The sequence below is a fragment of the Equus quagga genome, chromosome 7, assembly GCF_021613505.1.
Source record: "Equus quagga isolate Etosha38 chromosome 7, UCLA_HA_Equagga_1.0, whole genome shotgun sequence".
NCBI classification, from domain to species: Eukaryota; Metazoa; Chordata; class Mammalia; order Perissodactyla; family Equidae; genus Equus; species Equus quagga.
Window position 1 is genome coordinate 468,254 of NC_060273.1, and position 12,581 is coordinate 480,834.

A 12,581-nucleotide genomic window follows, 5' to 3' on the forward strand; every position below is an offset into this window, starting at 1 on the left:
CCATGCTGTGTGAGCTGTTCCTGTGTCTGTCTGGTAGACCGTGGTGAACGTGCACCATGCTCTGAGATGATTTTTTGCCTCTCTTGGAGGGCAGCTGTTTACCCAACTGCCCTGGAAAACCCCCTGGCTTGCTGACATTTATTCATGGCAGCCTTGACCAGTAAAAGCTGATCCTTTGGGTGAGCGGCCGGGGGCGGGGGGAGCACCTATGCAATGGCTGTCCCTGTCCTCCTGGCCCACTCAGCCCTCTTGGGCTTCATCCTGGGTCCTGCTCACTGAGCCGACAGTCCCCTGTCCCCTTGGGGCCACTCCATGTGCCTGCAGGCCGCTAGGAAGCTCTGGGTAAGAGGCTGTTTACTGCCCACACCCCCACCAGGGTGTCTGAGTGTTTGTAGCAGTGCTGTGGGGATGGGACCTCCAGGACCCCGTTTGTTTCTAATTTGGGGCAAAGTAAGGAGTAGATGCAAACATACAGCCTTTTTTGAAGTGGGAACTGTTCATTTCTGTGTGACTCTCCATCAGTGCAGGAGGAGTGGGTTTGCTTTAGAATGAGGAGTTGAGGTGGGAGGCATTCGCCCTCCTGTCTGTTTACAGGCTGGTGAGCTGCCCAGGACTGAGCATGGGCATGCCCCTCTGTGGCCATTGTTTGTGTAGCGTCTGCCTCACGTCCCTGTGTCGGTGGGGAGTTGCTTCCATCCTGAACTGTGCTGTCCAAGCTCCAAGGAAGCTTGTGCTGCAGCCCCAGCCTCAGCCGCACTATTGATGGGAGCTCCCTGTGGGTAAAATTAACAAGCCCAAGTGCCCGGCCCTCCTTCCCTTTCTCAGGGGCAAACACTTAGCTTGGCGTTAAATCAGTTTGCTCTTAGAAGTGCTGAGCTGCCCATCGAGGGCATGGGGTCCATGCTGGTGGGAGCGGAGCATCCTGCATCTGTCAGAAGTGCCAGCTGTTGGCTTTTTAAAAGCTGGCCTCGAGAGTCAAGTTCTGTTCACTACAGGAAACCATCTCAGAGGGTCTCTGCCTGGTGCAGGTTGGGGTGTGTGGGCCCCGCCTGCTTCCTGGTCTGAGGACTGAGAGATTGAGGTGAGGGAGTCTCCATAGGACCGTCCTGCAGACAAAGAGCAGTGTTCTTTGAGGAGTTTCCGGCTAAATCCGGAATAGCTGATCTGGTCTGTGGCTATTGTTTGGAGTCAGGGGGAGCTTTCCTTGTGCCCTCGGGTGGTTCTTGGGCAGTACCCCCATGTGAGTGTGCAGTGCCACGCCTCAGAGGACAGCAGGAATTGGCTAGGGATTTTGTGCCTGCTCTGCTGTGCCACCCTCTACGGGCCCAGCTTCTGGCAGACTGCGCCTGTCTGGCCCGGACAGCCCGTCTCTGCCTGTGCTGCCCGCAGGTGGAGTGACCAGCCGGCCTGCGCCTGCTCAGTGACGGTGAGCAGAGCTGGAGGGGGCGCCTCTTCAAGTGACTCTCTGGTTTCAGATTTTGAAGTGAACACTTTTTATGAATTTCTTAGTTACCTTAGGTTCAAGGAAGATTGGGTTTTCCCTTTGAAATATAGATGCTGTCACTGAACACCTGCAGTAGGTACATCTCATGTCATTCCCTACTTCATTCCAGCTTCACAGGTGGCTCCGCTCACCAGTGACACGTGAGCCCACAGTCTTTCCGTTTCTGATCCTCACCTGCCTGTGTGGTCTCTCTTGATCCCATGTGGTTGTGATGAGAGATCAGCATTTACAACTCCCCTTTACAAATGAGGTAACAGGGCTCGGGGTGGTTGAGTCGTGTGTCCAGGATCACACGTGGACCGAGAGTGGACCCTGAGCCTCTCATCGGCCATAGCCGGCTCCCATGGGCTCGGGTGAGGATCCTGAGGGGGTGTAGCCGGGCAGGGCCCTCTGGTCGCCCTCCAGGTTAGCCGTGGCCTGGTGACCTTTTGTTACCGCAGAGCATCTGAGCACTGTCCCCCTCTCCTGATGCCAGAACCAGAGTGCAAAGGGCACCTCTCTCCAGCTGCTTTTCTGAAATCTTATTTGTTTGCAAATTGTTAACCTCAAAATCTTCTGAGCATGAAGTGTTTTGGCTCCTTTTTACCTAACCAGTACAATTGCATTTTAATTAAAGTCGAGATTATAAGTTGAAAAAATGGCCTGTTTAATGGTTCTTTAGTTTCATTTGTACAACCCACACGTATTTGCAGTCTACTATATGCCAGGCACTATGCTAGGCGCTGGGTCCATGAGAGTGAAAACAAAGACATGTTTAGCAGGAAGGTGGACATTTAACCGATGAACATAATTCATCGGTTAAATAATTGATTAATTAGCATTTTGAGGTTAGACCACATAATTGAATTTCAAAGCCATAGCCTGAACATATGTAACGTATTGATGATGACTTTTTAATTTAAAAAGGCATATTCTTACACTGTGGAATGTTAATTCTTTGGATACAAATAATTCCAATGTTGGAAGCCAAAAATGGGTAGTTCTGCTGGGGTTTATTATAACACTTCGGGATGCTTTCTGTCTGTTTTAGGTATATTTATGTAACTAACAAAAAATTACTCCAATAGTTTTTTCTGCTCCTGGACATGTGCCTGTTTTTCAATTTCTAAATATTGAATTGTTTTGTAAGCTGAAGTTTCTGCTTAGAAATGTAGTGGGGACTCCTCCCTGCAGTGGGGACGACCTCACGGTCTCTCCATGCCCACAGCAGTGCTCTTACTGTGCTGCACCCCACACGGGTGTACTCTTTCCCAGGGGCCGGACTGACCCTTGGCGCTCTCTCCTAGGCCAACGAGGTAACAGACAGCGCGTACATGGGCTCCGAGAGCACCTACAGCGAGTGCGAGACCTTCACCGATGAGGACACGAGCACCCTGGTGCACCCCGAGCTGCAGCCTGAAGGGGACACGGACAGCGCGGGTGGCTCGGCCGTGCCCTCTGAGTGCCTGGACGCCATGGAGGAGCCAGGCCACGGGGCCCTCCTACTGCTCCCAGGCAGGTCTGTGCTCTGCCTCTGCTCGCTGGGACACCGTGCAACGGCTCTGATGGGCGAGGCGGGTCCATGGAGGGGTTTGTGTCAGAGAGTGGTTTAGAATCGTGAGGGGGCCTCCAGGAGAGTGTGGACCCTGCAGTGAGGCCTCCAGTCCAGGTAACAGCCCACACACAGTGGCCCTGAGCATACCTGGTCACAGCTGACCTCCCTATCTGGGGCTGCTCCTCCTGCAGATGACCCTGGCTGTAAGCATTGCACAACTTCTTTGGCTGTTGAGGTAGAAATTGTGGGAGAAAAACTTGGGCTCAGTCTTTTGGGTTTTGTCATCACAGTTCTTATAAACCAGGGCAAGACACGGTATTCAGGGAATGTCTTCCTGCAGGATCTGAGAACCCCTTAATCTTCACAGTACCCCTAGCTAGGCCTGCTCTTCTCATCTCCCCCCACGCCCCGTCCCAGGTGCGCCCCTGCATTTGAGGACCAGTGAGGGGAGGGGGCAGGCTTGGGAAGTGCCACGGGGCCACGTGGACCCGAATGAGAGCTCGTGGTTTTGCCCTGTGCTGCTGGGGAAGCCACCCTGCTTGGCAGCCTTGGAAGTGGTTTGGTTTTATTTTGCTTATTTTGTTTCATTGTGGGGTTTTTTTGCCCTCACAGGGTTTTTGGTCTTTTCTCTTTAATTGGAGTGTTCCACCCTGATTCGTGAGCACCCCTGTCTAAGTGTGCAGACGCGCCCGCAGCCGTGACCCCCCCACCCCCAGGTGCCTAGCTCCGCACAGCAGCCTCCCTCTGCCTGGTTTTGTCCCGCACTAAGTGTCATCACACAGTGGGCACCCTTTTTACACCTCGCTGCTTTCACTTCATATTGTGGCTGTGAGAGCCATCCACATCTTTGTTCACAGTTGTAAATTGTTTACTTCCGTTATTAGGAGAGCATTCCATTGTGTGGATATGCTGCAGCGTTTTAATGTACAGTCAACAGCATTTGGGCAGTTTACAGTTTTGGGTTTTTGTTTTTGTTTTGTTTTGTCTTTTTGAGGAAGATTGTCCCTGAGCTAACATCTGTTAGCCACTCTTCCTCTGTTTTATGTGGGATGCCGCCACTGCATGGCTTGATGGGCGGTGCTAGATCTGCACAGGGATCGAAACCTGTGAACCCTGGGCTGCCAAAGTGGAGTGCAAACTTAACCACTACGCCACCAGGCCGGCCCCCTACTGTTTTGGTTTTTTGAATAAAGCTGCTGTAAACATTACCTGTCTTCTGGTGGCCTGGTTTGTGCCCAGGAATGGGATGGTGGTGCACCTGGAGCACGCACGTGTGCTTTGTTACTGCACTTACTGCAGTTCAGTGACAGGGAGGTGAGGGTCGCTGCCCGCCCGCCGGCTGCCTGTGGGGCTCTGCTTGCTCCAAGCACCTGGCCTTGTCTGCTTTCTCGTGTTTGTTTTCTGGGGGGCGTGGGGTGGAGCATCCGTGCGGGATAGTTCTCATGTTCACTTCCCAGGTGACCCATGAGGGTGAGCACCCTTTCTTGCGTTTATTGCCCATTTGGAAATCCTCTTTTGTGAAGTCTCTTACCCATTTGTTTATTGCAGGGTCTGCAAACTTTTTCTGTAAAAGGCCAGATAGTGAGTGGTTTTGGCTCGCAGGCCATGTGGTCTCCACGGCTACGATTCCACTCCGCTGTTGAGGCGCGAGGTGGCGCATAGATGCACGCTCGTGGTTCTGTCCCAGTCCTGCTCCACCAAACAGGCCACGGCTGGGACCCGGCCTCTGCCGGGCTTTTGGGTCGTCTTTTTCTTCCTGACTTGTAGGCGTTCCTTGTCTATTTTGGGTGTGGGTCTTTGGTCCAGCACGTGTATCAAAGGTGTCTTTTTCCAGCTCTGTGGGTCGCCCTTCCACTTTCCTGATGGTGTCTCTGAGGAACTGATGTTTTTAATGCTACTTCATTCAGTTCATCCATTTTTCTTTTGTGGTCAGCACTTCTGTGTTCTAAGAAATCTTTGTTTACTTCACATCACCATGTTTACTTCTGCTTTCCTTTAAAAACTGTCTTGTTTCACCTTCACATTCAGATCTGCGATTTCTCCATTACTGATTTTTTGGGTGTGACATGAGGTAGGGGCCATTTTTCCCATGTGGATGTCCAATCGACTCAGCCTCATTTTTGAAAAGTTTCCTCCTTCCTCCACTGTCTGGGTGTCGCCTAGGTCCCACGAGGTGGCTGACTGTGTGGCCTGTGTCTGGACTGTCCACTCTGTTCTGTGTGGTGTCTGTCCACTCTTGGGTCAGCACCACGTGTCCTTGCTCCACCCTTGTCATAAGTCGTGCCGGCTGGTGGTGTGTGTCCTCCAGCCTGTGCTTCACGGTCACGGTGCACGTCTTGGCCCTTTGCGTTTGCACGTGGATTTTAGAATCAGCTTGTTACTTTCTGGAGAACAGCACCTGCTGGGGTTTGGGTTGGGATTGTGCTGGATCTGTGGGCGAATTTGGGGAGAATCAACATCTTCGTAATATTGGGTCTTCCGGTCTTTGGATGCAGTGTCTCTCTCCATGTATTTGGCTTTTCTTAAGCCTGATTGTCTCCTTCAGGAGTGACCTCCTGGTGGAGGTGAGGTGGGATATGTATCCACGTTGGGCCAGGCAGGCCCTTGGGCTCTGCTGGGACCTGGAAGTACACTTTCCAGGGCACAAGCCCAGCGTGCGTGGAAATGGAGCATGAAGCAAAGCCACTCTAGGTGCCTTGTAGTGATGGAGAAGGAGACACCACGACAGCCCAAGCGTGAGGATAAGACACAGAGGGGCTGGCAATGCTCCCTTTGTTGCTTTCTTATCAGTGTTTTTCAAGGTAATAAGCTAAATTTTTCTAATTAAATTTAACTTGATTCAAGTAATCAAAAAAAGCTGAAGAAATGCCAAATCTGGGAAATCATCCTGAGGTCTTAATTTTTCTCAGGAAAGTTTCAAACTCTAGGCTCTTGTGCTGCATAACACACTTGCCCTCGTGATTTGTCGAAATCATGTTAATGTCCAATTTGAGGAATATTTTCTGTTTTGAAAAGCTTATCAGTGGCAAGGATGCTGACTGTAAGCTAATGTCACTGGTTTTGTGTCGACTCAGTACAGAATCGCCATCCGGTTCCGTAACAGCTGCGTGACCCCCGGCCCCTCATTTTGACCCGTGGGGCCCTTATTGCTCTCCCGGGAGACATGAGGAAAACTCTCCCCTGGGAGCAGCAGCTACAGGGAGGCTGGGCTTTGTGCCTGCCCTCTTTCCTTCTGAGGGAATAGCAGGCTTTGTCCTTGCAGCCCCAAGGACGTGGGTGCTCCAGGCAGGAGGGGCTCCCGCAGTGACTCACCCTCCTCTCCGAGGGCAGTTTTCTCTCCTGGGGTCTGGGCTCATTGATAAACAAGCAGCTAATCTGACAAAACGGAAGATGGAGTCTTCTTGTGTGTGCTGAATTTAAAAGGGTGACTGTTGGAAGGAGTGGTTCCCTCTTGTCTCCGTGTGAGCAGATGAGGGACTGAGGGCAGACAGGGACTTGGAAGCACTCTGTTGCGAGCGGTCAGACGTCCCGAGGTCACCCTGTCTCAGTTTGCTCGGGCGGGGGCTTGAGAATGCACCAGGGTAATAGCACATGCGTTTTCGTTGCTCCTGGGGCACGTGCAGAAGTCATCGTGGTTCGTCCCAAGTGGCTTCAGGACTGCGCAGTGGACGTGCGCTCCGTGGGCAGGAGATGGGAACCTGCTCAGCTATTGAGCAGCCGTGTGGGCCTCGGGGAGCACAGAGACCACTGCCGTCCCTGACTCGGGGGCACTGGGTGGTCCCTTCTCTCCAGGTCTCGTTCCCTGGACGGCAGATCCTCATGGGGATTAGTGCTGATGAGTTTAACCTGTCACTGGTGCAGGGGAGCGGCCGTCGGCACAGCTCTGGGAGAGCACAGGGCTGCCAGGCTCGGCTCAGCCTCTGCCAGCCGAGGGGCAGAGGTGGCAGCCGTGCAGCTGAGCCCCCAGGACCCCGTACCTGAGCGCCTTGCCTAGCTCCGCAGCCCTGCTCCCTGGAGGGTGAGCACGGAGCGGTGATCTCCCTCTCAGAAGGGCTCAGGTGCCGGCACACCTTCACTTCCCTGGTTGGGAGCTGCTGCTCTGGGTCTTACATGACAGCAGAAGCTTGTGCTCATGTCAGCCGGTGGCTGTGTGAGGACAGTGTGCCTAGACGTGGGTCTGCTCTCCAGCTGACGGTCTGCCGTGCAGGGCATTGAGCACTTGCAGCGTGGCTGTGTGAGCCTGTCGTGCTGGGAGAGCACAGCGAACACGAGGCTGCCAAGACTGATTGCGGAATAAAGAACATAAAAAATCTTGCTTTTGAGATCATCTTTTGGGTATGTTGGGCTAAGTAAAAAATGTTAAAATCCATTTCACCTGTTCGTTTCCTTTTATTCTTAACATGGCTGCTGGAACATTTGAATTCACGAGTGTGGCTCGCGGCACATTTCTACGAGAAAGCCCCGGCCACGCCCCCAGCCCTGGGGCTGCCCGCGGGTGAGTCAGAGTGTGTCTTTCTCTTCTGCCCCCGCAGATCCCACCCGCACAGCCAGTCGGTCGTCACGGTGATGGGTGGCGAGGAGCACTTCGAGGACTATGGCGAGGGCAGCGAGGCGGAGCTGTCCCCGGAGACCCTGTGCAACGGGGAGCATGGCTGCAGGGAGCCCACGTTCCTCAGCCCCTGGTAACGCAGCCTGCTCGGTGCTCCCCCTCCCCCCATCTCCCCTCCTTTGCTTGTGAGGAAATGTCCCTTTGGGTGCGTAAATTGGTGAGAGCGCTTGTTTTATTTTCTGTAATATAATTAAACATGCCGCAGTCAGTGTGAAGATTCATACCTGGGTGAAGGCTGGCTCAGGTGTCTTGTCCAGCCGTGTTCCCGGATTTCCGAGGCCTCAGCTCAGGCACGTGGCACGGAGCCCGTCGGTTGTGGATCGCATTGCGGTTTATAGGCGACGCTGAGGCAGCTTTGTGTGGGTCTGTGTGTGAGAACATTCACGCTCTGCTCTCTTAGCAAGTTTCATTTATACAAGACAGTGTTGTCAACTGCAGTCACCATGATGGGCGTTAGATGCTCAGGTCCCATTCCTCTGTAGCTGGGCGTTTGTGCCCTTTGACCTGCCTCCCCAGGAGGCTTTGGCATCACAATCGCTTGTTTGGATTCACATCCCCAAACTGTCCAGGATGTTCTGGCTTTGAATGAACTGAACTGTGGTATCTGGAGGGCGAGGCCTTCCTCACGGAGCTGTTTGCTCCCCGGCTCTCCTTCCCCTCAGGGCTGCGCAGGGAGAAAGCCGTCAGTTGTGCTGTGTCCCGTGGGCCTTGCAGCCCGTCGCTGGGGGCGGCCGTCAGAGGACATGCCTGCCTCTTAGATGAGGAACAGCCTGTCCGCCAGTCTCTTTGTGCTTGGTTCTTGAAATTCTCCATCTTTGCCAACAGCAGAGGCTGAGTATCTTTAAACCGGCGACTGAGAGGTTCTTCTTCACCCAGACTGTCACCTGGGCCAGAGGACCTGGGGCGGGCAGTGCCCGGAGGGCTGCTTGACGGGGCCCCCCTGCGTTCTCCATGTGCCCTCCCCGAGACTGCCCGCCAGCCGTGCACCTGCGTCTCTGGGAGCTGTGCGTGAGCAAACAGCGTGCTTGCTCCAAGCAGCCCTCCCGTTCCGATGCCACGTTCATGGGGGTATTGAAATGAGGGCCCAAGGACCTGGCCTTGCTGTGTTGGTCATCTCTTCCCGTTTGTCTAGTTTGTCCCTGTCTCCTGCCCACTGTTTCACTGTTCATGTCTCGAGTGTAACTTCTGCGCTACAATTGAGGTTTCGCTTCACCCTTTCTTTAAATTGCACTCCCGCAGTGGCTTCCAAAAGCCCAGGGGCTCTCCTGCAGCAGCTCCTCGCCAGGGCCCCAAGTGCTGTTGGAGTTAGAGTGCAGGGAGGCTGGTGGCATTCTGAGTTTCCAATGAGGTTCTTAAAAATGACAGAATCCCTGCTGCCTCATCATCCGCACGTAGCTTTGGTCCTGGCGGCTTTGAGAGCAGTTATAAGATAGTTGCAGCCCAGGAAGGAAGACTTCACGGGACACTGGGTGCTTCACCCCCACAGGGATGTGTTTCTGATGAAGGAGACACTGCGGTGTCCTCACTCACTCCGTGTTAACGAGGGGCTTTTGTTTACCATGAAGCCGACGCTGCACCTGTTTCCTCTGAGCACCTGGGTCCTAGAGGTGACGAGGGACGGGGGCTCATGCAGCCTAGAGGCCAGAGCCACCGTCCTCACAGCCGCTCAACCGACAATGCTGTTGTCCGGCCCCGCGTCAAGTCACGGGCAGCCTGCGGTACTGCCCTCTCCTGAACTGATGCTCTCCTCTCTCCAGCACTGACCCTCTTGCTGCAAAGCTGCGCAGCATCCTCACGGATGAGGCTTTTGAGTTTTATTGTAGCCAGTGCCACAAACAAATCAACCGCCTTGAGGACCTCTCTGCTCGCCTGAATGATCTTGAAAATAATAGGTAATTGACAGAGTGCCTAGCCTTGCTCCTTGTTCAGGGGCAAGGGGACTCTGCTGCCCGCAGCCCCCACCCCGCCAGCTGGCCGCTCTGGTGCCCCCTCCGGAGGACGGGCCAGCGCTGTGGTCAAGAGGGAAGCGGGCGGACAGCAGACTCCCCTCATGCCCTGCCCTCCCCTGCATGCGCTGAGCCTGTGTTTAGTGCCTGCACGCTCCTTGCTCCTGTGTGCATGCCCAGTCTCATCCGCTGCTCGGTCCCCACGAGTGGAAGCGAGCTTTGGACGCTGTGCGTCCTGCATGGGAAATCCAGCATGTGAAAGAAAGACTGTGCTGGGAAAGAGAGACGTTTTTCATTTTACTGGAAAGATTTCTCTAATTGAGGGTCACGTGAAACAGCTCCGGGAAGTTTAAAGTAAGATTTGGTCGGTAAAAACAGATTTGTAAACAGCTATCAGAAGTGTAGTTTACATCAGGCGTGCATGCTCCAGGTGAGCACCTCCCTGAACTCGTTTGTGTAAGGCTGCCCCAGACTCCGTTACCAGAAGAATCCAGCTTTGCTACCCTGTTTTTAAAACACGCAGCCAGGACCCCAGCACGTGCCTGCTGCCCCCTGCCCTCTGCCAGTCCCTGTTTGGTTTCTTTTTTCCATCTCCCGGTTCTGGTTTGTGTCGAAGCTCTTGGCTTCCCTCTCTAGCCCCTGTACACAGTCGCAGCTCAGGTGAGCGTCCCGGGAGGAGACAGGTCCTTTTGCTGGCTCCTCACAACTTTGCAAACTCCGGTTATAGAAAGCATTTTGGGGTGGTTTGTACATATCAACGTGTCCTTTAAGCATGTCGTTGACTTGGCTGTTGTGTGAGCAAGCCCCTGGGTGGGCCCCTCTGAGGAGGGTCTGGAGAAGAGGCGGACCACTGTGGTCCACAGCAGCCCGGCCCAGCAGAGGCGGCGTGCGACCCACAGAGAGCTCTCACGCTGGGCAGGAGGGGTCACCCGTGCTGATCAGTGATGTGGACTCCTGGGCGGCTTCCTGGAAGAAGGGGCCTTGAATTGGCAGGAGGATATGTAAAAGATGGGAGAAAGTGAACAATCCTGATGGTTTCAGCATGTTTAGCATAGCCTTCTAGAAGCCACTGACCTGTCCTGAGGAACCTGCCCCTTTAGAGCCTTAGCTGAGGCCAGCTTGGTGCCGTGGCCGACGGCCCAGTTGTGCCCGCTGTCCTGCTCTAGTTCCAGCTCCAGCACATGTGATGTCTTGATCCCTTTTCCTCAAGTTCTGTGTAACACTCGAAACACAGGTCGGAGTCCAGCAAATGCCCAATGGACCAGGTAGAGAGGATCACAGCGTGCGTGGCCAGTTGGCAGCTTCAGAGGGGAGCCTGGGGGTCCCAGCACCCTGATGAGGAGCTAGAAGTGTGCTTTGAGGGGGGCCTCCCAGGGAGATTTGAGGAAGTTTGGCATCTGCTGATTTCATAGACCTGCTGGCCTCTGCTTCAGGGAAAGCTGGTTTTTGCCTCATGTGTGTTTGTCTGGGTGTCGAGTGCTTCAGGAAGATCACTCGACTGGCTGGTGAGGGGTCATTCGTCCTTCCCATATGAAGACTTGCCCTCCTGCTAAGTGGGTCTGAGTACAGGTGTGTCGTCTCGGTATTTGAGAGTAAACTTGGAGACACGCATCTTGTCTCTCCTCCTCCAAGGACTATTGACGTGGAACTGATCTTTTCCCATGTTGGGCACCTGCCCAGGATGGCCATGGTCACCTCTGCTAGGTTTCGGGGGGGATGAGAACAGACTGGGACATGGCTAAGTATGACCAGCACGTCCAGCGGGGTCTCACTTCCAGCTACCCATTCCCTAAGAAAGACTCTGCCAAGGAGTTCCTGTACCATTAAAATCATTACAATCAGGACACAGCTGTTAGTCAGGAAGTTTCCCCCTAAGCACCGAGTTGAGGAGATCTGAATCTTACCTGTTGGTTTCCATAGAATTGCCTCAAAACATGCATTTGGTCATGGTTGGTGGGTGATAAAAAGTGATCTAGGGGCCGGGCTGGTGGCACAGTGGTTAAGTTCGCACGTTCTGCTTCTCAGCGGCCCAGGGTTCGCCAGTTCAAATCCCGGGTGCAGACATGGCACCACTTGGCAAAAGCCATGCTGTGGTAGGCATCCCTCGGGTTTTATAGAGGAAGATGGGCATGGATGTTAGCTCAGGGCCAGTCTTCCTCAGCAAAAAAAAGAGGAAGATTGGCAGTCGTTAGCTCAGGGCTAATCTTCCTCAAAAAAAAAAAAGTGATTTAGTCCACACCATATCTGGGAGCCTTGACACCAGATGTAATTTCTGCCCAGTGAGCCTCAGAACGTGCCGACAGTGTTTTTTATTTTCCAGGTACCTGGGAGCCTCTGTGAAAACAGTTCATTTTGTAGAAATTAAGAAGTCTGCTTTCCCCAGGGGTTTATTTTCAAATTCTAAACCCCATCGCTTTACTGCTGGTCCAGTCCCTGAGAGGTTGATTGGCAAACTGAGTCTGTCCTGTCCCGTGTCTCAGGGAGTCTCAGTGGTCTCAGCATGAAACAGATTTGTGTTAAAATGTACAGTGTCAGTCAAGGTCCAATCAGGAGAGGGGAGCCACTGCGTAATTTGAACATGAAAGTTGAATGGAAAGAATGACTGACTCTAACAGAGATTGGGGTGACAAGGCATCAGCTAGTAAGATAAAGAGGACTCGGAAGAAGGCAGGAGCAGCTGTGTGAGGAGCAGCACCCCCAGGGCTGAGACGGACCCTGCTGCACAGGGCATGGGCCTGGCAGGCTGGGCGGCAGAGATGTCACCATGGTGCCACACTGGCAGGACTTGTTGAATCTATCTTCTAGAACTTGCTGGAAATCTGCCCTCTGGCTGCCGGGAAAGCTGTTCCCTGGGAAGGGTCTCAGCAGAAGCACTCCACTACAAAACTGCCTGAGGGGATGTCGAGGGAGGCTGCTGGCCCCTGGGGGCTGCTGGGCGCCGGCACCCAGCAAGCTGCTCAGGCGAGATTTTGAAGCGTGACTGTCAGA

General features: G+C 53.7%; 1 protein-coding gene across 3 annotated transcripts in view; it reads left to right on the forward strand.

Annotated features, from left to right (window-relative positions):
* RAB11FIP3 (RAB11 family interacting protein 3) overlaps positions 1-12,581 on the forward strand; it is an 82,057-nt gene that overhangs the window by 51,458 nt on the left and 18,018 nt on the right. The window contains exons 2-4 of one of the 3 annotated variants that reach the window (XM_046666891.1): positions 2,791-3,002; positions 7,571-7,720; positions 9,405-9,539. In XM_046666891.1, coding sequence (XP_046522847.1) covers positions 2,818-3,002; positions 7,571-7,720; positions 9,405-9,539 — 470 coding nt within the window. In that variant the 5' untranslated portion in view covers positions 2,791-2,817. The remainder of the gene's footprint in view (positions 1-2,790; positions 3,003-7,570; positions 7,721-9,404; positions 9,540-12,581) is intronic. The other 2 variants (XM_046666890.1, XM_046666892.1) reach the window with 2 other exon arrangements.